This window comes from Lepus europaeus, chromosome 13 (genome assembly GCF_033115175.1).
Source record: "Lepus europaeus isolate LE1 chromosome 13, mLepTim1.pri, whole genome shotgun sequence".
NCBI classification, from domain to species: domain Eukaryota; kingdom Metazoa; phylum Chordata; class Mammalia; order Lagomorpha; family Leporidae; genus Lepus; species Lepus europaeus.
The window spans coordinates 80,333,092-80,361,037 of NC_084839.1; the positions used below are offsets into that span (position 1 = coordinate 80,333,092).

Below are 27,946 nucleotides of genomic sequence, written 5' to 3' on the forward strand. Positions count from 1 at the left end.
TCCATTACGGTAGAAAAAGCCATCATGTGCCCTACATGACTGAGACTCTTACCACACATGCATGTGTAGCCACTTCTAGCTTAGATATCGTTAGGTAAACACTGTGTGTTGTTCCTTCTGACATATCTTGTGGAAAATTGAAGATTTTCACTTTTCTTCCTCTTGGTCTCAACAGTTCCGGAAAATCACTTGAAATGTGCTTATATACAGTTAGACCCAGAAGTTCCAAGGGGTGGGAAATCCCATTAAAAAATGTTTAACCCTAAATTGTTTGAAATGGCATTCTTCTCACAAATGTATGCAATCTGTCTTTGGAGGCCAGAAGTTGCCTACTGTTGTCTGCAAACTGTTAGCACTCTGAACAGCTGTAGACGATGCTGCCACTGCCCAGTAGTCCAGTTGTCATGTTGCCTGTGAGTTTCTGGCGTACATAGATCATGTGCTCTCCTTGGGAGAAATCATCTGTGAGTACTTAGATGGAAACTCAGTGACTGCACAGAAGTTAACAAATGTGGAATATCGGATCCAATTCTGAGGGCACACACAAAACAGTCTTTTTTTCTTTTCTTTTCTTTTTTTTTTTTTTTTTTTTTTGACAGGCAGAGTGGACAAAGAGAGAGACAGACAGACAGAAAGGTCTACCTTTGTCGTTGGTTCACCCTCCAACAGCCACCGTGGCCGGTGCGCTGTGGCCGGCGCTGATCCGATGGCAGGAGCCAGGTGCTAATCCTGGTCTCCCATCGGGTGCAGGGCCCAAGGACTTGGGCCATCCTCCACTGCACTCCCGGGCCATAGCAGAGAGCTGGCCTGGAAGAGGGGCAACCAGAACAGAATCTGGCGCCCCGACCGGGACTAGAACCTGGTGTGCCAGCGCCACAAGGCGGAGGATTAGCCTATTGAGCCACGGCACCGGCCAAAACAGTTTATTTAATCAATTTGTTATGTCAACTATTTTGCTTTAAAAGATATATTTATTCCAGAGTCAGAGTTGGAGACAGAGATATCTATCTGCTGATTCACTCCCAAGTGGCCACAATGACCAGGGCTGATTGGGCCAAGCCAGAAGCCAGGAGCTTCATCTGGGTCTTTGACTTGTGTGGCAGGGGCCCAAGTACTTGGGCCATCTTACGCTGCTTTTTCCTAGGCCTTTAGCAGGGAGCTGGATCAGACCTGGAGCAGCCAGGACATGAACCAATGCTGGTGTCTCAGGTAGTGGTTTTACCCGTTATGCCTCAATGCCAGTCCCTGTGGTCAGCTATTTTACCCATTTATCCCCCTTCATACAGTCAGCCATCCTGTCATCATAAATCATCTTACATGCTACTTTATTTTCCACTGGGTGGGAAGGGGAATTTGTCCATATTGGTTTGGTGTTCTTAATGAAACACTTAAAAAATATAGGGAGGAAAAAAAAGAAAGCATTGCAGTTACAGGCAAGTGCTGCTTTATACGTCCTTTCTTGATTTCTTGATTCCAGTTGATTTCCTTCCCCACTTACCTCCCAGAGGTGATCACTTTTTGCTGTTGATATGTATCCTTCCTATCCACATTTCACAATATTTTTATATACATATGTGCCCATCAACAGTTATGTACATTTTTGTGGTATATATTTTTAAAGACTTGTATATTTATTTATTTGAAAGGCAGAGTTACAGAGTGGGAAGTGGGGGTGGGAGAGGAAGAGTAGTCTTCCAAGCACTGCTACACTCTCCAAATGGCTGCAACCAGGGCTGGATCAGGCCGAAGTCAGGAACCTGGAACTCTATGTGGGTCTCCCACATGTGTGGTAGGGGTCCAAGTACTCAGACCTTGTACTGCCTCCCCAGGCATATTAGCAGGGAGCTGGATTGTGGAGTGGTCAGGACTTAACCAGTGTTCACATGGGATGCCAACAACACAGGCAGCAGCTTAACCCTCTGCACCACTCAAGGCCCTGTAATGTATTTTTATTTTGTGTATTTTTTTAAAGGATCATGGGATTTTGCATCTGGGGCACCTGAAATTGATTGATTTTTTTTTAATTAATTTATTTATTTGAAAAGCAGAGTTACAGAGAGAGGTCTCCCATCCACTGGTTTACTCCCCAAATGGCCACAACAGGCGGGACTAGGCCAGGCAGAAACCAGGAGCCGGGAACTTTGTCCAGGTCTCCTATGTGGGTGAAGGGAACCAAGCGTTTGGGCCATCCTCCATTGCTTTCCCAGGACATTAGCAGGGAGTTGGGTTGGAAGTGGAGCAGCCAGGACTTGAACCAGAACTGATATGAGATGCCAGCATTGCAAGGTGGCAGCTTAACCCACTATGCCACAGCAGTGACCTCTGTAATGTATTTTTTAAATATACTTAAATAGAGTATGCATCTTTTGTGATTTGTTTTCATGATGCTTGTATGTGTAAGTCTAGTCAATTGCAGTGTGGTATCCTAGTATTTCTCTCTCTCTCTCTCTCTCTCTCTTAATTTATTTGACAGAGTTACACAGAGAGAGAGACAGAGAGAAAGGTTTTCCTACTGTTGGTTCACCCCCCCAAATGGCTGCCATGGCCAGAGCTATGCCCATCTGAAGCCAGGAGCCAGGTGCTTCCTCCTGGTCTCCCATGCAGGTGCAGGGCCCAAGCACTTGGGCCATCCTCCACTGCCTTCTCGGGCCACAGCAGAGAGCTGGCCTGGAAGAGGAGCAACCAGGACAGAATACGGCGTCAACCCCCTTAGTATTTCTTTATGCGATTATGTCATGTGTCATAGGTTGTTTATTCCCACGTTTGTTCATGTCCAAAGATGTGGGTATGCCATATTTCTTTATTTGTTTGAAAGGGACAAAAATTTTAAAATCATGTATTTGAGAATATTTTGCTTTTTCCTCCATTTCCCTCTCCCTGGCCTCTTGCCAGGAGGGGGCTGGCTGTAGCCCTGTGCCTCCAGGGCAGGTGGCTTCCTGACCTACCAGCCCCGCCCTGCCCGCCCCATGCTTTCTCCTATGCATCTTTCACATTAAATAAAAGTTTAAAATGTAAAACAAAAAAGAGAAAGAGATAATATATTGATTACTACTCTGTAGTGATCTGAAGGGGTACCAGTTGTATTTCTAGCCTACTGAGAAAGTTGAAGATAAGGAGGTGGCAAGGTTAGAAAACATTTGCAGTATGGGACATGGATTTTCTGAGTTGAGAAAATGCTACACTAGAGAAGGAACTTAAAAGATAATAGTAACTTGGGCTGGCGCTGTGGCGCAGCGGGTTAATGCCCTGGTCTGAAGCTCTGGCATCCCATATGGATGCCGATTTGAGACCTGGCTGCTCCACTTCCAATCCAACTCTCTGCTATGGCCTGGGAAAGCAGTTGAAGATGGCCCAAGTCCTTGGGCTCCTGCACTCACATGGGAGACCCAGAAGAAGCTCCTGGCTCCTGGCTTCAGATCACCACAGTTCAAGCCGTTGTGGCAGATTGGAGAGTGAACCATCGGGTGGAAGACCTCTCTCTCCCTCTCTCCTTTCTCTCCTCTCTCTTCTTTCTCTCCTCTCTCTCTCTGTGTAACTCTGACTTTCAAATAAATAAGTAAATCTTTAAGGAAAAAAAAAACAGATAGTCGTAACCTCAAGCAGCAGAAGATGGCCCAAGTGCTTGGGCCCCTACCTCCCATGTGGGAGTCCCAGTTCCAGGCTCTGGGCTTCAGCCTAGCCCGGCCTAGCCTAGTTGTTGCAGCCATTTGGGGAGTGAACCAGTGGCCTGCAGGTACTTTTCTCTGTTGCTCTGCCATTCAGGTTCAGGTAAACAAATGAATAAATATTTTTATAAAAAGAAAAGAATAATTTAGGTAGAGTTATATTTGATTATCAACCTTGAAAATCATGAAAACCTGCTTTAAGAATAGCTCCTCAACGTCAGGTTCCATTCTACATTATATGATTGATGAAATTAGGGTGTTAAGAGGCGGGGCCAGCACTGTGGCAAAGAAAGTTAAGCCACTGCCTGCAGTGCTGGCATCTTATGTGGGCGCCAGTTTGTGTCTTGAGTGCTGCACTTCCAATCCAGCTCCCTGCTGATGTGCCTATAAATGCAGCGAGAATTGCCCAAGTGCTTGGGCCCCTGTACCCATGTGGCAGACGCTGATGAAGCTCCTGGCTTCATTTGTTTCCATCTCAGGAGTAAACCAGTGGATTGGAAATCGATCTCTCTCCCTCCTTCTCTCTCTGTATTTGTCTTTCCAATAAATTTTTAAAAAATTTAAAGAAATTAAGGTATTAAAAGGTAGAGAGTTGGGGCAAATAATAAACATGGTGTTAAATATATCTTTAAACCATGATAAATTAAAAATTCTGAAGACATCCACTTCTGAAAACAGAAATGTCTGATTGTTACTGGAGATATGTTTCCAGGATAAACATTTGGCCCAGTGGTTAAGATGCCACTTGGGATGCCTGTGTCCTGTTTTTGAGTACCTGGGTTTGAGTCCCAGCTCTGCTTCCAATTCCACTTTTCTGCTGATGTGTCACAGGGGTAACAGATAATGACTCAAGTAGTTGGGATCCCTGCCACCTATGTGGGAGAGACCTGGATTGAGTTCCAGGCTCCTGACTTTGGCCTGATCCAACCCCAGCTGTTGCAAACATTTGGGAATGAACCAGGAATGGGAGAGCTCTTTTTCTCTGCCTTTCAAATAAATAAAAAACCTTTTTTTTTTTTTGGACAGGCAGAGTGGATAGTGAGAGAGAGAGAGAGACAGAGACAAAGGTCTTCCTTTTTGCCATTGGTTCACCCTCCAATGGCCGCTGGGGCCAGCTCATCACGCTGATCCGAAGCCAGGAGCCAGGTGCTTCTCCTGGTCTCCCATGTGGGTGCAGGGCCCAAGCACTTGGGTCATCCTCCACTGCCTTCCCGGGCCATAGCAGAGAGCTGACCTGGAAGAGGGGCAACTGGGATAGAACCCGGCGCCCCAACTGGGACTAGAACCCGGTGTGCCGGTGCCGCAAGGTGGAGGATTAGCCTGTTAAGCCACGGCGCCGGCCCAAAACCTTTTTTAAAAGATACATTTCATTCCCACTCTAATGGGAAAGGGAGGAGGAAGAAGGGTTGAAACGTGGGTGGGATGGAGGGAAGTATCACTGTGTTCCTAAATCTGTATATATGAAATACGTGGAACTTGTATAACTTAAGTAAAAAATAAAACAAATTTAAACACAAATGTTAAAAAAGCAAACAGTAACTCTGAAGCTGTAAATATATGAAACCTTTTTTGATCAATATTAATTCTAAGATGACTTTAGCAGTAACTCTTGGAAGTGATGGGTCAAAACTGGAGGAAAAAAATAAAATTATAACTAAACAGATATTTGCTTCAATAAAATTAAAGCAATATAAAAACCTTGAGAAAAAAAGGGTAAGTTTCAGGACATGCACTGTGGTGTTGCTGAGAAAGCCGTGGTACCTGCATCCCATAGGGGTGCCAGTTTGAGTCCTGGCTGCTCCACTTCGATTGAGCTCTCTGCTAATGCACCCACCTCGGAGAGCAGCCGATGATGACCCAAGTGCTTGGCCCCAAAAGAAGCTTCTGGCTTTGGTTTGGTCCAGCCAAAGCTATTGCGGCCATTTGGGGAGTGAACCAGTGGATGGAAGACCTCTCTCTCCCTCTTTCTTTCTCTCTGCCTCTGCCTCTCGGTAACTCTGCCTTTCAAATAAATTTTTTTTTTTTTTAAGTTTTAATAGGTAACCACTCATATGACTGTATACTCTTGTGTGTCTCAGTTTATTAATTAGTAGAAGAACAACAGTTGATTGACTAAGTCTTTAGCAGGTGCCTTGGGCATGAAATCATTAAACACTAGTTGGTTATTTTATTTATTTATTTTATTTGAGAGGCACAGGCAGAAAGAGACAGAGAACTCCTGTCCACTGATTCACTCCCCAGATGCCCATGCCAACTGGGGATGAGCCCAGGCTATTGCATTAAACTCAGTCTGAAGCTCACACATGGGTGGCAGGAGCCCCATTATTTGAGCTGGTACTGCTGACTCCCAGGTTCTTCATTAATAGGAAGCTGGGGTTGGGAACCAGAGGCAGAAATTGAACGTAGGTGTGTTTTTGGTAGGATATTGGCATCCTAACAGCTCTGCAAAATGCCTGCTTCACCAGTTGGTTATTGAGGGAATGCTGCTGTGCAAAGATGATTGGCAAAAGATTATCCTGTGCCATGTTCAGGTTTTTTTAAGTGTGTTAATTTTCAAATCGGACAGTACAAGTTTGAAAATGTATTTTTTTTTTTTTAAGATTTCATTTATTTATTTGAGAGATGCAGTTACAGTGAGAGGGAGAGACAGACAGGTCTTCCATCTGCTGGTTCACTCCCCAAATGACCGCAACAGCTGGAGCTGAGCCAATCCGAAGCCAGGAGCCAGGAGTTTTCTTCTGGGTCTCCCATGTGGGTGCAGGGGCCCAAATGTCCAGGTCATCTTCCACTGCTTTCCCAGGCCATAGCAGAGAGCTGGATCAGAAGAGGAGCAGCAACCTACTGCTCCACAGTGCCGGCCCCAAAAATGTATTATTTTTTAACTAGTATTCTCCCTTACAAAGTTTTATGAATTGCTCATGTAGGCTCTACATACTTTCACAAAAATTATTGCCTTCCCTAAAGAATTTTGTGTTTTGGGAGAACTAGAATTTAAACCAAGTTCTGTCTGCCTTGTCTACACTCCACCACAGACCTGTTTTCAACAAGGAGCAGTTTTCTGTCCAGAGTATGTTGTTTAAAACAAATAAACTGAGAGTTGTACATATACATGAAAATACTGGTTTTCATATTTCTACCAAATTGTAATCACAAAACTGTGGCTGACAAAGGATTCCTTAACCTGCATAATTTCTCCACCTGTAGGGGGAGAGTACCTGTTGTTCTTTTTCCTTCTCTTCTTTCCTTATTCAGTCAATCTTAAATTTATTATATACAGATATTAATCCCCCTTTCCAAACTTTTCTCTAATTGCTACAGAAAAAAGTCCCCTTCTCTCTTTCACACTTCATTCATTCAGCAGGTATTCAATGAGTCCACACATCATCCCAGGCACTCGTTATACCCACATTGTTCACCTTTTTGTGAGTCAGAAAACAGCTCTACTCATGGCTGAGTATAACAGTAGGTTGAGTGCTATAGAAACTTCTCTGTTAACAGATAAGAGCCTCTGAAAGGCTGCTCCTCAGCTCACTCATGAGTAAGCCCACTGTTACTTAGGTTTCTGTTTGCAGGCCAGGGATGCATTTCTATGAACTAAGTAAGTATAGACCAGTTCTTTACAATCAGGCACATCAAGTAACTGTTCCAAAATGGACCAACTTCCTCTGCATTGTCAACTTTTAAAAATGAATTGAACTTCCTTCTTTGACAAAGTTCATAAGGAATTTCTTAAATATGCAGCCCCTGTCTTTCCATCCACTTTGTTGGGCAGGTTTAAACCAGCCTTGAATCATCTATAGCCACAAAACTTCTATCACTTTCCACCTATCTCCAAACCTTGTAGAAATTGATTGAATTAGTGATGTATGTAAAGCATCTGGCACATAAGTGACAGGAAGTTGCTGCTAATACCACTGAAGTGTCAGCTGTGTGTGGCAAATATTTTTATTCATTGCTGTGCCCCCCAGAATTTTGTTGTTGTTTAGAAAGAAGGCAAAGCTCCCACTCATTGGTTCACCCTCCACATCATATCCACGTTGGCTATGGTTGGGCTGAGCCAAAACTGGTAGTGGGGAGCTCAGTTTAGGTCTCCCATGTGGTGGTAGGAACCAATAAACTGGAGCAGTCGGGACCAGCACTATGGCATAGTAGGCTAAGCCTCTGTCTGCGGCCCCAGCATCCCATATGGGCGTCGGTTCATGTCTTCGGCTGTTCCTCTCTGATCCAGCTCTCTGCTTGTGGCCTGGGAAAGCAGAGGAAGATTGTCCAAGTGCTTGGGCTCCTGTACCCACGCAGGAGACCTGAAGGAAGCTTCTGGCTCCTGGTTTTGGATCTACTCAGCTCTGGCCTTTTCAGCCATTTGAGGAGTGAACCAGCAGATGGAAGACCTTTCTCTCTGTCTCTCACTCTCTCTGTAACTCTATTTCTCAAATAAAATCTTTAAAAAAAAAAATCAACAATTGGAGCCATCACTGCTGCCTCCCAGTGCATGCATTAGCAGGCAACTGAGATGAGGAGCCAGAGCCATGAGTCAGACACAGGCATGCCAGTGTGGGGCCTGGGTGTCTTGACTGCTAGACGAAATGCCCAGTCCTCCTGCTGTCAACTCCAGCAAAGTTGTTTGTCATTTTGTATCCTGGCACAAATGAGGATACTTTGGAAAGTTCATAGTAAAACATGTTTGTTTTGGTGCAAAAAAAAATTTTTTGAAATTCATGCATGATTTTTTCACAGCATGCATTTGCCACAATCTTTTTGAAGAACCCTCATAGTTGGTACTCCATAAATAATGAAATAATGAATGGGTGAATGCTTCTTTTTGTCATGTTTCATAGAACCTGCAAAATTGCACCTGAATGAAGTAGAAAAGCTGACTCCCAGTATGGAAAAGGTTGTGTAATTTTTTTAAGGATTGTTTGTTTATTTGAAAGACAGAGATCTCCCATCTGCTTATGTACTCCCCAAGTGGCCACAAAGGTCGGCACTGGGCCAGTCTGAAGCCAGGAGCCTGGAACTCCATCTGGGTCTCTGTCTGGCAGGGATCCAGATACTTGGGTCATTTTCCACTGCTTTCCCCAGCACGTTACTGGGGAGCTGGATCACGAGTGGAACAGTCAAGACTTGATCCTGTGCTCATATGGATGCCAGCATGGCAGGTGGCAGCTTAACCTGCTGTGCAACGGGGTTGTTTTAAATTGTTGGGTGAGTGTATTACAGTTTCGAACTAAATGTGAAGAGCATGCATTGCAAATCTACTTACCAAGCTTCTCATGTTTCCCCTACCCTAATGTTCTTCTCAGTCACCCAGTTCTTTCTTCATGATCTTCCTCTCATCTGACTACATATGCCTTTCTTGCTTTCCTTTCCCTGTTCCTGGGGTCTGCTTAGCTATATTTGTATGGACAGCTGTACCCTATTTTCTCTCGAGTCTCTCCCTTGAAAACATGGCAGAGTTTTAAAATACATATGTAAAATGGTGTATATATCTGGCAGCCCCTTATGGGTGCTGGTTCGAGACCTGGCTGCTGCACTTTTGATCCAGCTCTCTGTGGAAGATGGCCCAAGTACTTGGTCCCTTGTACCCACGTGGGAGACCCAGAAGAAGCTCCTGGCTCCTGGCTTCGGATGGGCCCATCACAGCCATTTGGGGAGTGAACCAGCACATGAAAGATTCTCATTCTCATCCCCCCCCCCCATAACTTCTTTCATGTAAAACAAATAAATCTCTAATAAAATAAAAGTAAAGTTGAGCTTTTTTTTTTTTTTTTTCCTTTAAAGAAATCCCTAAAGCTACTTTATAATTTTTGCAAGGCAGGCTTGTTTCTTTTTTCACTTTGATTCTCTGTAGAAGGATAAGCAACTTAGAGCTACTCCTCCTCTAAGCACCCAGCTTGTGAAAAATTATAAAATCAGATTTCTAGGGCCAGTGCTGTGGCTTAGTGGGTAAAGCGAATGCCTGCATCCCATTTGGGTGCCAGTTCGAGTTCCAGCTGCTCCACTTCCAATCCAGCTCCCTGCTAATGTTTCCCAGAGAGCAGCAGAGGTTGGCCCAAGTATCTGGGCTCTGCATCCATGTGGGAGACCTGGAAGAAGCTTCTGGCTCCTGGCTTCAAATCAGCATAGCTCAGGAGCTCAGGCCATTGCAGCCATTTGGGAAGTGAACTAGCAGATGGAAGATATTCTCTCTCTCTCTCTCTCTCTCTCTCTCTCTCTGCCTTTCAAATGAATAAATAAATCTTTAAAATAAATTAGATTCTTTCTAACAGCAGTTTTCCTTTTGGAAATATCCTTTGACCATTATCTTTATATGAGGTAATTCTGGCTACTTCTGCTTTTCACTGAGCTGCTGCAGTTCATTTATTTGTTTTTGTGTTCATCTGAGGTCCTCTTCAAAGGGTTATAGATTTTCCAAATGCCTAAATGCAAAGAGCCCATTCTTGGGAATTATCTTTGTTGTTGTAGTTCTTTTAGTATAGTTCTCTATGCAGCTTGTTAAGATTATTTTATAGCATATATATGTAATGTATGGACTTACCCTTTTTTGGAAAAGTCATAGCAACTGGAAAGATAACAGAGGACTCAAAGAGATAATACTCTGACATTTCATAAAAATAAAAAAGACTCCAAATGACGTGGTGTTGCAGTGGATTTCTCAACAATGTTGCAGTGGATTCGTTTCTGAGTGGAGGAGCGTGGTGGGGGCAAGAGGCGTGGAGTCACCACACAGACCCCGGGAGTCGGGTGAAAGTGGGCTTGAGGCAAGCAGCCCGTAGACTCGTTTATTTCAGTTAGTACAACAGCTTATATAGTCAAGACCAGCCAATCCGGTCAAGGGGTGGTCTATGCCCCAACCAATCACAGCCTGCTGCCAGGCAGTTTCCAAAGCCATCCAATCACAGCCTGTTGCCAGGCAGGCTCTGTTGCCAGGTGGGATTCAAAGCCTTTCCTGAGTAACTGACACTCGCTTGCCAGCGGCCATCTTGGCATGGCCTTCTCATTCCACCACAACCTGGTATCTAGAAGTCAAAATTGTTGTCATGGCAAATGCTGTATATTCTCTAGAATCCGGGCTACACATTTCAAATAGGGTCAATTTCCTGCTGTGTTCGTTTTCACTGGGTTGACCTGTAACTTGTCCTTTATTGATCTTTACTTATCACCAACTCTCTATTCCTTACCTAAAAATTAATTCCAATAAAAAATAAAAGCTGTACTAACATGGTATTTTCCCCTTTAAAAAACTATCAGGGGGACTGGCGCTGTGGCGTAGCAGCTTAAAGCCCTGACCTGAAGTGCTGGCATCCCATAGGGGCGCCAGTTTGAGTCCCGGCCGGTCCACTTCTGATCCAGCTCTCTGCTATGGCCTGGGAAAGCAGTGGAAGATGGCCCAAGTCCTTGGGCCCCTGCACGCATGTGGGAGACTCAGAAGAAGCTCCTGGCTCCTGGCTTCTGGCTTTGGATTGGCACAGCTCCAGCCATTGCAGTCAATTGGGGAGTGAACTGTCAGATGGAGGACCTCTCCCCCCACACACACCTCTTTTCTCTCTGTGTAACTCTGACTTTCAAATAAATAAATAAATCTTTAAAAAAAAAAAAAAAAAGCTATCAGGAAGGACTGGGCTGTGGTGCAACAGGTTAAGCTGCCACTTAATGATGCCTGCATCCCATATCAGAGCAGGGGTGAAATCTGGCTGCTCTGCCTCCAGTCCCATTTCCCGCTAATGTGCCTAGGAAAGCAGCCAAAGATGGCCCAAATCCATAGGTCCCTGCCGCCCATGTAAGAAACCCAGATGGAGTTCCTGGCCCCTACCTTCGCCCTGCCCAGACCAGGCTCTAGTGACCATTTGGGGAGTGAACCAGTGGGTGGAAAATCTCAGTGTCTGCCCCCTCCCATCACTAGGCCTTTTTTTTTTTTTTTTAAGACAGGCAGAGTTAGAGTTAGACAGTGAGAGAGAGAGAGAGAGAGAGAGAGACAGAAAGGTCTTCCTTTTCTGTTGGTTCACCTCACAAATGGCTGCCACGGCTGGCGCGCTGCACCGATCCGAAGCCAGGAGCCAGGTGCTTCCTCTTGGTCTCCCATGTGGGTGCAGGGCTCAAGTACTTGGGCCATCCTCCACTGCCTTCCTGGGCCACAGCAGAGAGCTGGACTAGAAGAGGAGCAATTGGGACAGAATCTGGCACCCCAACCGGGACTAGAACCCGGGGTGCCGGCGCCGCAGGGGGAGGGTTAGCCAAGTGAGCCGCGGCGCCGGCCTATGCCTTTTGAATGTATGAATAAATAATATTTCAGGGAAAAAAGCTATAAGGAAATAAATATCAAAACCTCTTTCATAATTTTTTTTTTTTTTTATGAAAAACAAATCTAGGGGTCAGTGCTGTGGCACAGCGGGTTAACACCCTGGCCTGAAGCGCTGGCATATGGGTGCCGGTTCTAGTCCCGGCTGCACCTCTTCCAATCCAGCTCTCTACTGTGGCCTGGGAAAGCAGTGGAAGATAGCCCAGATCTATGGGCCCCTGCACCCACTTGGGAGACCCAGAAGAAGCTCCTGGTTCCTGGCTTCGGATTGGTGCAGCTCCAGCCTTTGTGGCCAACTGGGGAGTGAACCAGTGGATGGAAGACCTCTTTCTCTCTCTCTCTGCCTCTCTCTGTAACTCTGTCTTTCAAATAAATTTTTAAAAAAAATTTAAAAAGAAAAATCTGTTCTCACTAGAGGGCATATTCTCATTCATACTCTCTCTCTTTCTCTTTTTCTTTCTCCAAGAGGAAGAGAGGCAGAACAACCAAGACGGTGGGTTCCCATGTGCTGCTTTACGCCTCAGATGCCTACAGTAGCCCTGGCTGGACTCCAGCTGGAGCCAGGATCTGGGAACACTATCCATATCACCTACCCAAGTAGCAAGAACCCAATTATTTGAGCCATCACTGTTGCCTCCCAGGGTCTGAATTAGTAGGAAGCTGGGGTAACGAACTGGAGCTTAGAGTCCAGCTCAGATACTTCAATGTGAGATGCAGGCATGTTAGCCACTAGGCTAAATTAGCCCACTCCTCCCTCAAATATTCTTTCTTTTTTTAAATCTTATATTTTGAAAAGTCAGATTGAAAGAGAGAGAGGAAGAGACAGATCTCCTATCCACTGGTTCTCTCCCCAGATGGTGGCCGGGAGCTTCATTTGGGTTCCTAGCATGGCTGGAGGGGCCTAAGGACTTAGACCATCTTCCACTGCTTTTCCCACACCTTTAGCAAGGAATTGGATCAAAAGTGGAGCAGCCAGGATACGAACCAGTGCCCATATAGAATACCAGAGTCAGATGGTGGCTTTACCTGCTACGTCCAAACACAGACCCCCCCTTTTCTCTAACTTTTGTTGATACTTTTTATGTATGCTTCAGAACTGCTAAAAACACAGTAAATGCTGAGGATATGAATGTATACAGATAAAAATTTCAGAGAGCCATTTTTGTATACACCACTGTTATCATTAGGTTTTACTTGTGTCAAAATTGAGCATTTTCTCTTATCTTGCTAAGTGGTTAGGGATCATAAATATCCCACCTTGGGGTCCGCACTGTGGTGCAGTGGGTTAACGCCCTGGCCTGAGGCACTGGCATCCCTTTTGGGTGACAGTTCAATGCCCGGCTGCTCCACTTCCAATCCAGTGCTCTGCTATGGCCTGGGAAAGCAGTGGAGGATGGCCCAAGTCCTTGGGCCCCTGTACACGTGTGGGAGACCTGGGGGAGGCTCCTGGCTCCTGGCTTCAAATCAGCACAGCTCCAGCCGTTGCAGCCAATTGGGAGTGAACCATCAGAAAGAAGACCTCTCTCTCTGTTTGACTTTCAAACACATAAATAAATCTTAAAAAAAAAAAAAAAATCCCACCATAAATTTATGATGTGGTTTTTGCTAGTTAGCATAGATTATTTAACAATAAGTTGCATATTCTGTTATTTGACTAACTCAGGTTTTACAGGATGTATGCAGTTAGGATAAGTGAAACCTAGACTTCTAAAAATCTGATAGATCTCAATGCTATCTAGACAAGTAGTAGTCTTCCAGCCTTGCCACTCAATAACTGAACTCTTACTTCTGTCATGATAATTTTCTGTAGAAGCTTTGATTATTATCTTGGATACAACTTCCTGGTATTGCTTCCGAAGCAGCTCCATTCTTTCTGTGAAGGAGTCGTTAGTTTTCCTATGGCACCTCTCTGTTTGGGTTGTGATTTCCCTGAGCCTGCTGGTACCAGGCAGAAATCCTGTTGTTACTCAAGGAACAGCAGCAAAGAGCTTGCTTATGGAAGGAACTGTAGATTACCTGTAGTTGACACTAAAGGAGCCAGTTTTGTTAGTTTGTGCTGTAAAATGATAATAAATTCTGATAGCCGTACATAGAAGGGGTCTGGTTTGCATAGGGCCTGAGGTCCCTTTCAATGCTAAATGAGAACAGCAGGCAGAGGGGGACAAGAGACTGCTGCTCAGAAACTGCCAGTGGCTGTGCATGGCCTGCACTTTTTATGTAGACTTAGAGCTACTCTCAGATGAGAGGTGGTGTGAAACCTTCCATAAAGTTAGATATTGACTTAACAAGTTGATGATGATAAAAGGAAATCAGGACAGAGCTTTTAGCAAAACAGTGAGAAAAGATAGCAAGCTATTATGACATTTTTGCTTCCCTGACTTCTTATCCATAAAGGGTCAACATAAAGGATCTAACTGTATTAGAAGTGAAGCCTGAGACCACCATCCCCACCCTTCACATGAACCATTTAGAGAGCTTTGAATTAGAATAGCAGACAAGGGGAAAGCACCGCCAGGATCTTTCTACTGAAAATGATGCGGCGTTTGGCTGTATTGCTGTGCTCAGTCCAGGGCTTCTTTGCACTGTCAGTCAGCAGCAAAGAGAAGGCTGGCTAGACTGATGTCAGGCCACACCCATAGTTAGGGTTCAGAGCTGAGTTCACTTCCCTGTACCTAAGTTCACACTATGTTTGCTTGTCAAGGTTGTTGTAACCCAGTCGTATTAAACTTTGATTTGTGAATTCAAATAAATATGAAGTTACTTCCAAAAGTTCATGGAAGATGGAATTAACCCTTTAAAAGTTTATTTTGCTCTTAAAGAATTTAAATACGTGTAGTTTTTTCATAATATGCATTTTCCATGAATTTTTGAAGACTCCCCCCATTTATTTCTGTCCATACTACTTTTTACTGTTATGCTTAGAACATTCTTATACTTGGAAGCTAATTTTAAGTGCTTTAGTTTTGAAGCCTTCCATCTTTCCTGGCTCACATTATCTTTCTCAGTGAAGATTTTTTTTTTTTGTCAACTGCTTATCCTCTGTTTAATTTTCTTAGTAGCACTTAATTTTCTAACATGTTTTGTAACCTTTTTTTAAAGATTTATTTATTTATTTATTTATTTATTTATTTATTTGAAAGTCAGAGTTACACAGAGGAGAGGCAGAGAGAGAGAGGTCTTCCATCTGCTGGTTCACTCCCCAGTTGGCTGCAAATGGCCTGAGCTGTGCCGATCCAAAGCCAGGAGCCAGGAGCTTCTTCCAGGTCTCCCACGTGGGTGCAGGGGCCCAAGGACTTGGGCCATCTTCTACTGCTTTCCTAGGCCATAGCAAAGAGCTGGATCAGAAGTGGGGCAGCCAGACTCAAAAAGGGATGCGACACTGCAAGCACACCAGCCCCTGTAACTTTGTTTTTATTCTTGTCTTTACCCACCAAAATGTTAGGGGGGGGGGCTTTCTTTTGTTCAGTGCTTATCCCCAACACCTAGAATATATTACTTAATAGATCATCACTATCTGCTGAATTTGCTGAAAAATTTCTGCCTTGATGCCATCATTTGACTCTCGTAATTTGGTGGAATCTCAGTGTAACTTTGGAAATCTTAAAGAATATTTTGATTTAAAAGGGTCTGTATATTTATTTTAAAGATTTATTTATTTATTTGAAAGTCAGAGTTACACAGAAAGAGGAGAGGCAGAGAGAGAGGCCTTTAATCTGCTGGTTCACTCCCCAGTAGGCCGCAACAGCCGGAGCTGCGCTGATCCAAAAGCAGGAACCAGGGAGCTTCTTCCAGGTCTCCTGCGTGGGTGCAGGGGCCCAAGGACTTGGGCCTTCTTCTACTGCTTTCCCAGGGCATGGCAGAAAGCTGGATCCCATATTGGATGCCAGTGCCTCAGGCCAGGGCATTAACCCATTGCACCACAGTGTTGGCCCTGGGTCTGTATATTTTTAAAACTTCTTTTTATTTATTTGAGGGGCAGAGAAACAATTCCCATCTGTGGTACCTCCCCCAAATGCCCACAAAGACAGGAAGTAGGCCAGGTAGAAACTGGGAGCTGGGGACACAGTCCAGGTCTCCCGTGTGGGTGGCAGGAAACCAACTACTTGACCATCACCACTTCCTCCCAGGGTCTTTGTTAACAGGAAGCTGGTCAGGAACCAGAGCCAAGCATTGAATCATGAATATGGGACATGAGCATCTCAACTGACATCTTAATTATGTCCTGCCCAAGGCTGTGAATATTACTGAAATAAAATTATATACAGTTGACCCATCATATTCATAATTTCTACATCTTGATAGATAAAGAAACTGATCAGGAAACAGTAAGTGATTTGTCTAATACAAAAAATCCCATGTTTTTTTTTGTTTTTTTTTTTTTTAATATTCACTCAGCAAACACTGAGGGTCTGTAATCTGCCAAAACTAATTGTGGATGGTTTTCTATTTTGAACTGACAGCCCATTGGTTGTATTGTGAACAGTCCCTGCTCCCCCCGCCCTTTCTTGGTTGGAAGAAAGGAAGTTTTATGTATATGTATACATAGAGTATATGAGAATATTTGAAACGAACACATTCCCTTTGCTACATATAAAAAGAAAGTTAATTTTTAAGATCCCTAAGGATCTCTTAGCCCACCTCTACCCCCCTTACCTTCCTCAGGGAACCACTGATCAAAAATTTGTCAGTTCCTTATTTCCTGTTTTTAGTCTCACTGCATGTTTGATTGCTTAAACTGGATTATTATTGTTTTCGAATACTATGTGTGTTCTCTTGAGACTTCTTTCACTTACCTGAGTCTCTTAGATGGTTCTCTCCCGTGGTATGACTCATTCCTTTTGTTTTTTCTTTTTCTATTCATTCTATGAATATGAACTGTTGACAGGGCTTTAGGTCATTAACAGTTTGTTTCCTAGTTACAAAAAAAACCTGTCAACATTGTTCTCCATTTCTTCTGGTCCATGAACAGAAGATTGCTCGGGAAATTTAATTGAGTAGACTTGTAGTGTCATAAGAAGCATGCATGTTTGGGGAAAAAAATTTAACAGCTGGAGACTTTTGTTTTGTTTTTGTTTTTAATTTAAGAGTTCCCAGCTGCTGGTTCACATCCTAAATGCCCGCAGTGCCACAGGCCAAAACCAGGAGCTGGAAGCTCAATCCAGGCCTCCCTCGTGGTAGGCAGGAATCTGGTCATTTGAGCCATCACCACTGCCTCAATTAGAAAATCAGGAACCAGAGGTTCCAGCATTGTAGTATTGCAGTTAAGCTGCCACCTGTGACACCAGCATCATGTATGGGTGCCAATTGGAATCCCAGCTACTCCACTTCTCATCTAGCTTCCTGCACCCAGGTGAGAAACCTGGATGACTCTGGGCTCCTGGCTTTGGCCTGGCACAGCCCTGGCCATTGCCAACATTTGGGAAGTTAACCAGTGAATGAAAGATACCCCCCCACACACTATAACTCTGCCTTTCAAATAAATAAAAATAAATCTTTAACAAAACAACAAAAAATCAGGAACAAGAGCCAGGAATTGAACCCATGTACTCTGTAGAACATAGTATGTCCTAACTGCCAGGCCAGATGCCCACCCCAGGAAGTATATGTGTTTAATTAGGCTAGAATGTAAACAGATTTTTCAGTGATGTTCTAATGTACACTTCACCAGCAAGGAATGAGTGCTTCTGTTGTTCTTTATCTCCATTAGTACTTGATATCATAAGACTTACAGTTTTCTACCAAACTGGTAGATGTAAAATGATAAAATGATAGTTCATGATGGCTTTATCTGCACTTCTTTGATGACGGATGAGATTATCTTTTCTTGAATTTATAGGCCATTTGTGTTTTATGTTCTCTATAATGCCCATTGACATGATTGCCCATTTTCTTATTGATATGTCAGATGTCCTAATGTATTCTGAATGCCAGCTTTGCTTGCCGTGTGTGTTGTACATATCACTAGTTTCTGAGCCTCATCTTCTCAGTCACTCTAAGGTGCTAAAACATGGGAGGAAAGTCTTCATTTTAATGTGGTTATATTTCTTTTAGTGGCTTAGACTGTGTATGTTTGAGGCAAAGGGAGATTTAAAAATGCTTTATAATCTGAGCTCATGAAAATATTTCCCTCTGTTCTCTAGAGAGTTTTTAATTTTTCTTTTATATTCGTCTTTAACCTATCTGGAGTTGATTTTTGTGTATAGGATATAGGGAAGAGATCTAATTCTGCTTTTCCTACATGTGGATTATCACCTGTAGGTACCAGTTATTGTCTATTCCCTCTTTTCCCTGCTGATCTGTAGTGACCCTGATGTCATGAAAATTTTCAGCACTTTGTTACTACTCTTTCTATTGTATTGCATAGGTCATTTTGTTTCATACAAATATATTCTATCTTAATCACTGCAGCTTACATTGTATTTGTTACTGTAGTTCTTGATAATGTTAAACAAGTCCCTCCATCTTTTTCTTCAGGAGTGTCTTGACTGTTCTTGTAACTTGTGTAGAAATTTGAGTCAGCTTGTTCTATGAAAATTACTTTGTGATTTTAATTAGAACTATATTGATTCCATGGATCAACTTAAGAATTGATCCTTGGGGGCCAGCACCATGGCACACTAGGTTAATCCTCCGCCAGCGGCACCAGCATCCATATGGGTGGCTGGTTCTAGTCCCACTGCTCCTCTTCCAATCCAGCTCTCTACTATGGCCTGTGAAGGCAGTGGAGGATGGCCCAAGTCCTTGGGCCCCTGCACCCACATGGGAGACCAGGAAGGAAGCACCTGACTCCTGGCTTCGCGTCAGCGCAGCTCCGGCTGTTGCGGCCATTTGGAGAGTGAACCAATGGAGGGAAGACCTTTCTCTCTCTTTCTCTCTCTATGTAGCTCTACCTGTCAAATTAATAAATAAAATCTTTAAAAATAATAATAATAATTGGTCCTTTATTGTGAACCTAGTAGTCCATGAATCTGGATTTTTTAAGTTGTTTTTTTAAAGATTTATTTATTTACTTGTAAGAGTTACACAGAGAGAGAGAGAGAGAGGGCTTCCATCTGCTGGTTCACTCCCCAGTTGGCCACAACGGCCGGAGCTGGGCTAATCCGAAGCCAGGAGCCAAGAGTTTCCCACGTGGGTACAGGGGCCCAAAGAATTAGGCCATCTTCTACTCCTTTCCCAGGCCGTAGCACAGAGCTGGATCAGAAGTGGAACAGCCAGGACTCAAACTGGTGCCCATATGGGTTGCCAGCACTACAGGCAGCAGCTTTACCCCCTATGCCACAGCGCTGGCCCCTGAATATTTTTTAATGTCTTTGAATACATTTTTCTAAGTCTTTGGTTAGATTTGTTCATAGACACTTTTTAAAAATGCTGTTGCAAAAAAAATTTTTTATAGAAGATACATAACATAACAAAGTTCACCATTTAATGCTTTCTGAGTGTATAATTCAGTGGCATTAAGTACATTTACATCTTTGTCCTCTATCACCACCATCTAGCTCCAGGATTTTTCTGTCATCTCAAACTGAAAACTGTACCCATTAAGTGGTAGCTCAATTCTGCTTTTCCTAGCCCCTGGTAACTGCTATTCAGCTTTATGAATGTGACTAATATAGGTGGAATCCTAAATGGCATGATTTTTAATAATTGATTTTTGCTACATATCTTTTGAAATCTAGAAATTGATTAGTTCATTTTTGGATCTGCTGGTTGCCCTGTTCAAACTTCTCTTTTATTTCTTTTAACCTATTGGGAATTGTTGCTTGAATCCTGTTCTGATAGGAACTCCTACAGTCTGATTCTGCTAGCTCTTTGGTGGTGCTTTGTTGTGTATTTTGTGATTTAAATGGAAATCATTCCTTTTAAATTTATGTTGGCCAGATTCTTGGTGGGTAAACTAATTTAAGACCACTCTAAACCAAATTGTTGACCCAAGGTTTTTGGACCATTGGGTAGAAATTGGGCTATCAGCCTGTAAGAGAGTTTATGGTTATAACTTTTATAGATTTCTTTGTTATTTTGCCCCTCCCCGTCAGGGTTGAGGGGGATTCACAGGGTACTTTTTATAATCCCTTGAAATGTCTAGCTCATGCCACATTGGGGCACTGTAGGTCTCAGCCTCATGAGGAAACTCTTGTTAGACACCCCGCCTTTGGTGGGCCTTGGCCATGCTACTATGCTTGCCCTGCCATGCTGTGGAAGGCTAAGCCTGGATTCTTACTTTAATAAATGCCCTCAGTATAAAAGCCACCTAATGTTTCCACTTTGCTCACTTAGCAAAACATTTTTAAAGGGGCTTTTACATTGTAACATTGTAAGTTAATTTACATTAGGAGTATGAATCAGAGCAACAAATCTACCATACTGCTGGAAATTCCCTTATTTCCTATGTCGTTGCTAGTCATTTTGAAAAGGATACGGGGTTAAATGAGCACCTTAAACATTTACAAAAATGAAGTGACTAATTAAAGATAATTCTTTTTTCATAGGTGTCAGCTGTGATGCATGTTTAAAAGGAAACTTTCGAGGTCGCAGATACAAGTGTTTAATTTGCTACGATTACGATCTTTGTGCATCTTGTTATGAAAGTGGTGCAACGACAACAAGACATACAACTGACCACCCAATGCAGTGCATATTAACAAGGGTAGATTTTGGTAAGTATTAGAGGAAAATTCTAAAGTTATACCCAATGGCATACTCAAGGTTCAAAGTTTATTAAAAATGCAATGAATCTTGCTTTTCTATTCTAAGCAACTCTGTCCCCTAATCACAGTTTACTTGTTTATGAAGCCATTCCAAAATATACACAACTGATGAGAAACAGAAGATTGCCTCGATAAAGAACAAGTAAAGTTGAGAACGGCACTATGGTATAGCATGGTAAAGTCACTGCCTACAGTGCTGGTGCTGGCTTCCCATGTGGACTCTGGTTCGAGTACCAGCTGCACTACTTCCTGTCCAGCTCTCTGCTAATTTCCTGGGAAAACAGCAGAAGATGGCCCAAGTCCTTGGGACCCTGCACTCTCATGGGAGACCTGGAGGAAGTTGTTGGCTTCAGATAGGCCCAATTCCAGCTGTTGCAGCCATTTGGGGAGTGAACCAGCAGGTGGAAGATCTTGCTCTCTGTCTGTCTCTTTCTGTAACTCTGCCCTTTAAATAAATAAATGAATCTTTAAAAAAAAGAAAAAAAATCAAATTGTTCTTGCTGTGGTTATAGAAAGCAGATCATTTCTACAATGGGTTAGAGGACATTGGGAGTCTGTAAGAAAGATCGGTATTCCATGCTATCATTTCTTATATAGCCAACACTTGTCACAGTTTTTTTGGTTACGGCAATGCTAGTTAGATGTGAAGTGGAATCTTGGGGGATTTTGATATGCATTTCTCTGATGGCAAATGATGTTAAGCATCTAATGCTTATAAGCCATTTGTATTTCTGCTTTAGGGAAATGTCTGTTCAGATCATTTGCCTCACTTTTTAAATGGATGAGGCATCTTAATTATTAAAATATAATATTTCTTCATATATTTTCCTTATAAGTTGTTTATCAGATAATTATAAAATTTTTCTCCCATTCTGTGGGTTGTCCTTTTCATTTTTTGGTTAGTGTACTTTGAAACACAAAAGTTTGATAATGTTGAAGTTTTTAAAGTTTTTTTGTTTAAAAGGCAGAATGATAGAGAGTGAGAGACAGAGAGGTTCTTCCATTCGCTGTTTCACTGCCCAAATGGTGGCAATAGCCTGGGCTGTACCAGGCTGAAGCAAGGAACCCGGAGCTCATCCGAGTGGCAGGAGCCTACATGTTTAGACTGTCTTCTGCTGCTTTCCCAGACACATTAGCAGGGGAGCAGCCAGGACTTGAACAGGTGCTATGACATGGGATGCCAGCATCACAAGCAGCAGCTTTACTTGCTGTACAACATTAACAGTAATGTTAGGATAATAGAATATATCTAAGTTTCCATTTTTGTGATTTTTGGGTATCATACACAGACGAGCACTGCCTAATTCAAGGTCATGAGTTAAGCCTATATGGTATTTTATGATTTTTATAGTTTTAGCTCTTACATGTAGCTCTTGTTCCATTTGGAATTGACCAGCATTGTGGCATAGCAGGTTAAGTTGCCACCTGCAATGCAAACATCCCATATAGCTATGAATTCGAGTCCTAGCTGCTACACTTCTGATCTAGCTCCCTGCTGATGTGCAGGTGCTGAGAAAGTAGCAGTAGATGGCCGAAGTGCTTGAGACCCTGATGAAACTCCTGGTTTCTGCCTGGCCCAGCCCTGGTCATTTGCAGCCATTTGGGGAGTGAACCAACAGATGGAAGATCTCTGTAACTCTGACTTTCAAGTAAATAAATTAATTTTTTTTTAAAAAATGTGTTTTTTTAAAGATTTATTTATTTATTTGAAAGTCAGAATTACAGAGAAAAGGAGAGAGAGAGAGAGATCTTCCATCCGCTGGTTCACTCCCCTATTGGCCACAACGGGTGGAACTGTGCCAATCCAAAGCCAAGAGCCAGGAACCTTCTCCAGGTCTCCCACAGGGTGCACTGTTTTAATTAAACAGTCGGATTCCCCTGGTCCGCACCAGTTCTAAGTCGGCTGCTAGGCGCCGGCCAAGAGGCGAGGCACCGTGCGGAACTGTGGCCCCGGGGGCGGACCCGGCGAGGGGGAGACCATGCGCCCACCTGCTGCGCCGGACGAGGGCCTCCCCTGCCTGCCTCACACCCCCGACCCCGTCCTTGGGCCGTCCTCCACTGCTTTTCCAGGCTACAGCAGAGAGCTGGATCAGAAGTGAAGCAGCCAGGACTCAAACCGGCACCCATATGGGATGCCAGCACAGGCAGCCACAGTACCAGCCCCTAAAGATTTTTTTAAAAAATTAATTTTTATATATAGTGTGAGGTAGAGGACTGACTTTATCTTTTGCACATGGTTATGTTTGTTAAAGACTTTTTCAGCCAATGAATCGTCTTGATACTCTTTATTGAAAATAAGTTGACCATAAGGTTTATTTTGGACTCTGAATCAATTCTACTAATCTTTATTTCCGTCTTTATGCCAGTACTAGACTGTCTTGATTTCTTTAGCTTTGTAGTAAGTTGGTTTTTTTTGACAGGCAGAGTGGACAGTGAGAGAGAGAGAGACAGAGAGAAAGGTCTTCCTTTGCCGTGGGTTCACCCTCCAATGGCCGCCACAGCTGGCGCGCTGTGGCCAGCGCACCGCGCTGATCCAAAAGCAGGAGCCAGGTGCTTCTCCTGGTCTCCCATGGGGTGCAGGGCCCAAGAACTTGGGCCATCCTCCACTGCACTCCCGGGCCATAGCAGAGAGCTGGCCTGGAAGGGGGGCAACCGGGACAGAATCTGGCGCCCCAACTGGGACTAGAACCCGGTGCGCCCGTGCCACTAGGTGGAGGATTAGCCTGTTGAGCCACGGCGCCGGCCTGTAGTAAGTCTTGAAGTTAAGAAGCGTGTGTCTTCCAGCTGTATCCTTTCTCATGATTATTTTGGGTGTTCTGGGTCCCTTGAGTTTCTGTGTGAATTTTAGGATCATTTTGTCAATCTCTGCAAAGAAGCCAGCTGGGATTTTGATAGGGATTGTGTTGAATCTGTATAATAGTTTGGAGAGTATCACCATCTTAATATTAAATCCGCTGATCAATGAACATGGAATATCTTTTCATTTATTTACATCTTCTTTAAATTTTTTTGACAAAGTCGTAGTGTAAGTTTTGATTTCTTTCTTTAAATGTATTCCTAAGTATTTTATTCTTTTTGCTGTTGTAAATGGAATTTTAAAATTGTATTATTGGAATATTTGTTGCAAGGATACAGAAAAACAATTTTTGTGTATGAATCTTGCGCCCTGTAATGTTGCTGACCTTGTTTATTATTTCTAATAGCTTTTCAGTGGATTCTTTAGGATTTTCTGCATTTTCTGTATACAAGGTCATGTCATCTGTAAACAGAAATCATTTTACTTCCTTCCCCTCTGAGTGTCTTTCATTTACTCTGGGTAGATCATCCAGTAAAATACTAAATAGAAGTGGCAAGAGTAGACACGTTTGTCCTACTCCTTTCTAAGGGGAAAAGCATCCAGTCTTTCACCAGTATGATGTTAGCTGTGAGTCTTTGGTTGATGTTCTTTACCAACCAAGGAGGTTCTGTTCTTTTTAAACTAAATATATTCATACATTTTTTTAATTTAAAAATTTTTATTTAAATTTAAAAATATATATATTTAGTTTATTTTAAAGAGATGGAAAAAATCTCCTTCCACTGGTTCATTCCCCATGTGCCTGCAGTGGCCAAGGCTGAATCTAGGAGGCAGGAACTCAGTCTGGACCTCCATGGTAGGTGGCAGGGACACAACTTCTTGAGCTGTCCTTTGCTGCCTCCAGGGATATGCGTTAGCAGAAAGCTGGAATTGGTAGCAGAGCTAGGACTAGAAGGCAGTCACTTGGAGATGGGCTGCAGGAATCTCAAGTGGCACTGTAACTGCTGGGCCAAATCCTCCTTTTGGTATGTTGCTCTTTTTGGTATGTTTATCACCACCTAGCCCAAAGTCTACATGACTGGTCTTATAATAGTTAACTTATTTGTGATGGTAAATACTTTTAAGATCGTTTAAATCTCTAAAATCTATTGTATTGTAAAACACTTTTTTTTTCTTCACACAAAAGTTGATCATATGCTTCAAAGTTTGGAATTTGTTTCATTTTAAAGGGTCAAATAATTCTTTGTAGTGAAGTAACATAGCACTTTGAATATACTTGCGGTTTCATTTTCTCTTATGTTGCCCATAGAGAAAAATAGAGTTAATCCCTGTGCTGTGCTAACAAGGTGAGCTAATTCTTCCCCATAAGGTTAGTTCTTTAGTTGCGCAGTTAGGCAGAATGTGTTGTGGTAGTGCCCATTCAAGTTTGCATCTGCAAAAACTGATTGTGAGGGTCCTTCCTGCTCTGAGAACAGGTGTTCTGTGCACAAGTCGCTGTACCTGGGTGTTGGCATGTTGCTCGTGTTCATTTCTTATCCCCTCTGAGCACTGTGTCCTTGTATGTGTGCACTCTGCCGACTCTCTGTTGATAGCAGTGTATGCAGTTTATTCAGGAAAACAATAAATTACAGTAAAATTAGAGCCAGAAATGAAATGAGTGATGCTTCAAAGTTAAATAAGGGGAGAACAGTTGTTTATGTTGTTTTCTCTTAAGCCTATAGCAGCTATCTGGGTAAAGAGTTTTGGCAAATGCCATGGAATCATTGTGAGAACAAAGATGTTATGAATGTAAACAGAGAGGCACCTAAGCACTCCTTGACAGTGCGATTATTGGCGGAATCTTCAGGCATACTTTTTACTTTACATTGTTGACCATATTATTACATTTTTATAAAAACTGAAAATAATTATTTCTCAATGCAATTGCACTTTATTTTTTCAGATTTGTACTATGGTGGGGAAGCTTTCTCTGTAGAGCAGCCACAGTCTTTTACTTGTCCCTATTGTGGAAAAATGGGCTATACGGAGACATCTCTTCAAGAACATGTTACTTCTGAACATGCAGAAACATCGACAGAGGTGGTAAGTGAAGCAGCCTTGTGTCTAAACTGCTGTGGTCAAGTGCATTATTCCTAACAGTAATCAAGCTAGGTCACTACCATCTGTCTTCTGCTCGGTATACTGATATTATTTGCAAAATCATTATTAAAATGATGTTATATAGCAAATTTTACAATTCTTGGAGGCTGCATTTATACTAGAAGAATGCCCTTTATTTGTCCACACTAGCCTTTTTTGCCTTATGACTAAGAGCACAGCATGGAATCTTGAACAAATTTGAAGCACTTTCATTAAATATGTTGTGAAAAAGTTAAGAGGACACCCCTGCAGCACACCTTTTCATTGTATTCTTGCTATTGCTATCTTCTTGATTTTTCTTCTATGAGAAAATTTTTTAATTTTGGTGATATATTAAGCAGTAATCCATTGCCACATCTCATTGTAGCCTATCCCTGACCTTTCTTGGTTTTTATCAGGTCAAATCTCTTGCTTCCTAGGTCAAGGCCCTGAGGTCCCCCGAAGTTCTTCCTTCCCTGATCTTTTCCAGTGGCTAAAAGCCAAGGATCCAGAATAATGCACAGTCTTACTTGAAAACTTTTTGGATTGTTTACTTGACATCTGAGTCAGCATGCATCCAACTTCAAGAAATGATAAAGTCCACCCAAAAGAGTCTCTCCCATACCTCTTTACCATTGGTAATAATAGGTAAAGTGAAGATTCTGTATGGAACTATAATAATGAATTTGGAGAACTTTGACACAAAACAATTGTACATGTGTCAACTAATAAGCCCCTAAATGTACTTGAAACAAATCAACTAAAATCCAGAAAAAATAAAGTAGCATCATGTTCAAGGACATGCAGCTAGTAAGAAGCAGCAGCAGCAGGTGTCTAACGTCAGCCAAAGTCTCTAGGTTCTAGAGTCTCTAACTCTACTACAGCTCTGCTTTTGCAGTCATTAGTAATACAAGTCTTCCTTCATTCCCATTGATACTGCTAGTGTGATGTTACATTGTTCTAAGATTTAAACAGTTGGTAAGCTTACTTTATGTAATCCTTGAGCCAGATTTTACTAAAAGCTCAGGAGAGTTCTCATCTTAAACCCAGGAGAACCTCCGATCACTACCATCATGTTTACCACTCTTCTTAGTTTGTTTTTTTTATTCTGGAAAGTTCTTTTTATTTGCTTCCATTTGGTATGGTTCCACATATCCCAATTCAATTGCATACCATCCTGGTTGTTTTGGATCATTTTTCTTTGATTTAATTTCTGTTAAGTTTGGGCACTTCATTTACCTAGATACAGTACAGCAAAGGGTGGAGGAAGAAAACTCCCTTGTGAATTAAGCATTCTTAAAATCATTAAATCCTGGCTGCTTTGCTTCCAATTCAGCTCCCTGCTAATGTGCCAGGGAAGGCAGTGGAGGATGGCCCAATTGTTTGGACCCCTGCCACCTATGTGGGAGACCCAGATGGAGTTCCTGGTTTCTGGTTTAGCCTGGCTCGAACTGGAAAATTGGGGCCCATTGGGAAGTGAACCAACAGATGGAAGGTATCTCTCTCCCATTTGCCTAAAAAGGCAAAGTGTCAGAGACAGATCCTTTGTCTGTGGGGTTCACTCCCCAAATGCCCACAACAGCCAGGGCTAGCCCAGGCCAAAGCCAGGAGCCTGAAATTCCTCTGCCTCCCCCAGCATGCATTAGTAGGAAACTGGATCAGAAGAGTAGTAGCCACAGCAGGGTTGTGGCACAGCAGGCTGAGCTGCTGCATGGGACACCTGCACCCCATATTGAGTGCTCCCCTTCTGATCCGTCTGTCTAGTAGTGTGCCTGGGAAACAGCTGGTGACGGCTTGGGTACCTGAGTTCCTGCTACTACCCACTTAGGAAATCTGGAATAGAGTTCTTAGGCCTGGCCCAGCCCCGGCTGTTGGGGCCATTTGGGGGATAAACCAGTAGCTAGAAGATACTTCCCTTTCCCTCCCCCTCTCCCTACACCTCTTTCACCTCTCCTCTTTCCTTCCCCACTCCTCTCTCTCCCTCTCCCTCCCCCTCTCTCCTCCATCACCCTTTCCTCTGTCTTCATCTCTCCTCCCCCAATTTGGGAGACCTGAAGTGGAATCCCTCACCCCATTTGTTATAGCTATTTGGGAAGTGAACCAGCAGATGGAAGAACTAACTCTTCTCCCTTACTCTGTCACTCTTTCAAAAAATAACTTTTTTTTATGGAGGAGTAGCTGGTACTTGAACCAGCACTCTTTTGACAGGGGATACACACATCCCAGCTGGCAGCTTAACCTGCTGCATCACAATTCCTGCCCCACTTTACTTAGTCTTATGAAATGGAACTCAACCCCTAGCAGCATTGCCTATTTTTTTTCCATGAGAATAGATGTCAGAATTTTTCTGCTTCCTCAATACTTG

At 43.0% G+C, this 27,946-nt stretch overlaps 1 protein-coding gene across 2 annotated transcripts in view; it reads left to right on the forward strand.

Moving 5' to 3' along the window:
* The window catches only part of KCMF1 (potassium channel modulatory factor 1), an 87,666-nt gene that overhangs the window by 38,293 nt on the left and 21,427 nt on the right, over positions 1-27,946 (forward strand). For both annotated transcript variants that reach the window (XM_062209749.1, XM_062209750.1), the window contains exons 2-3: positions 20,448-20,615; positions 25,406-25,545. In XM_062209749.1, coding sequence (XP_062065733.1) covers positions 20,448-20,615; positions 25,406-25,545 — 308 coding nt within the window. The remainder of the gene's footprint in view (positions 1-20,447; positions 20,616-25,405; positions 25,546-27,946) is intronic.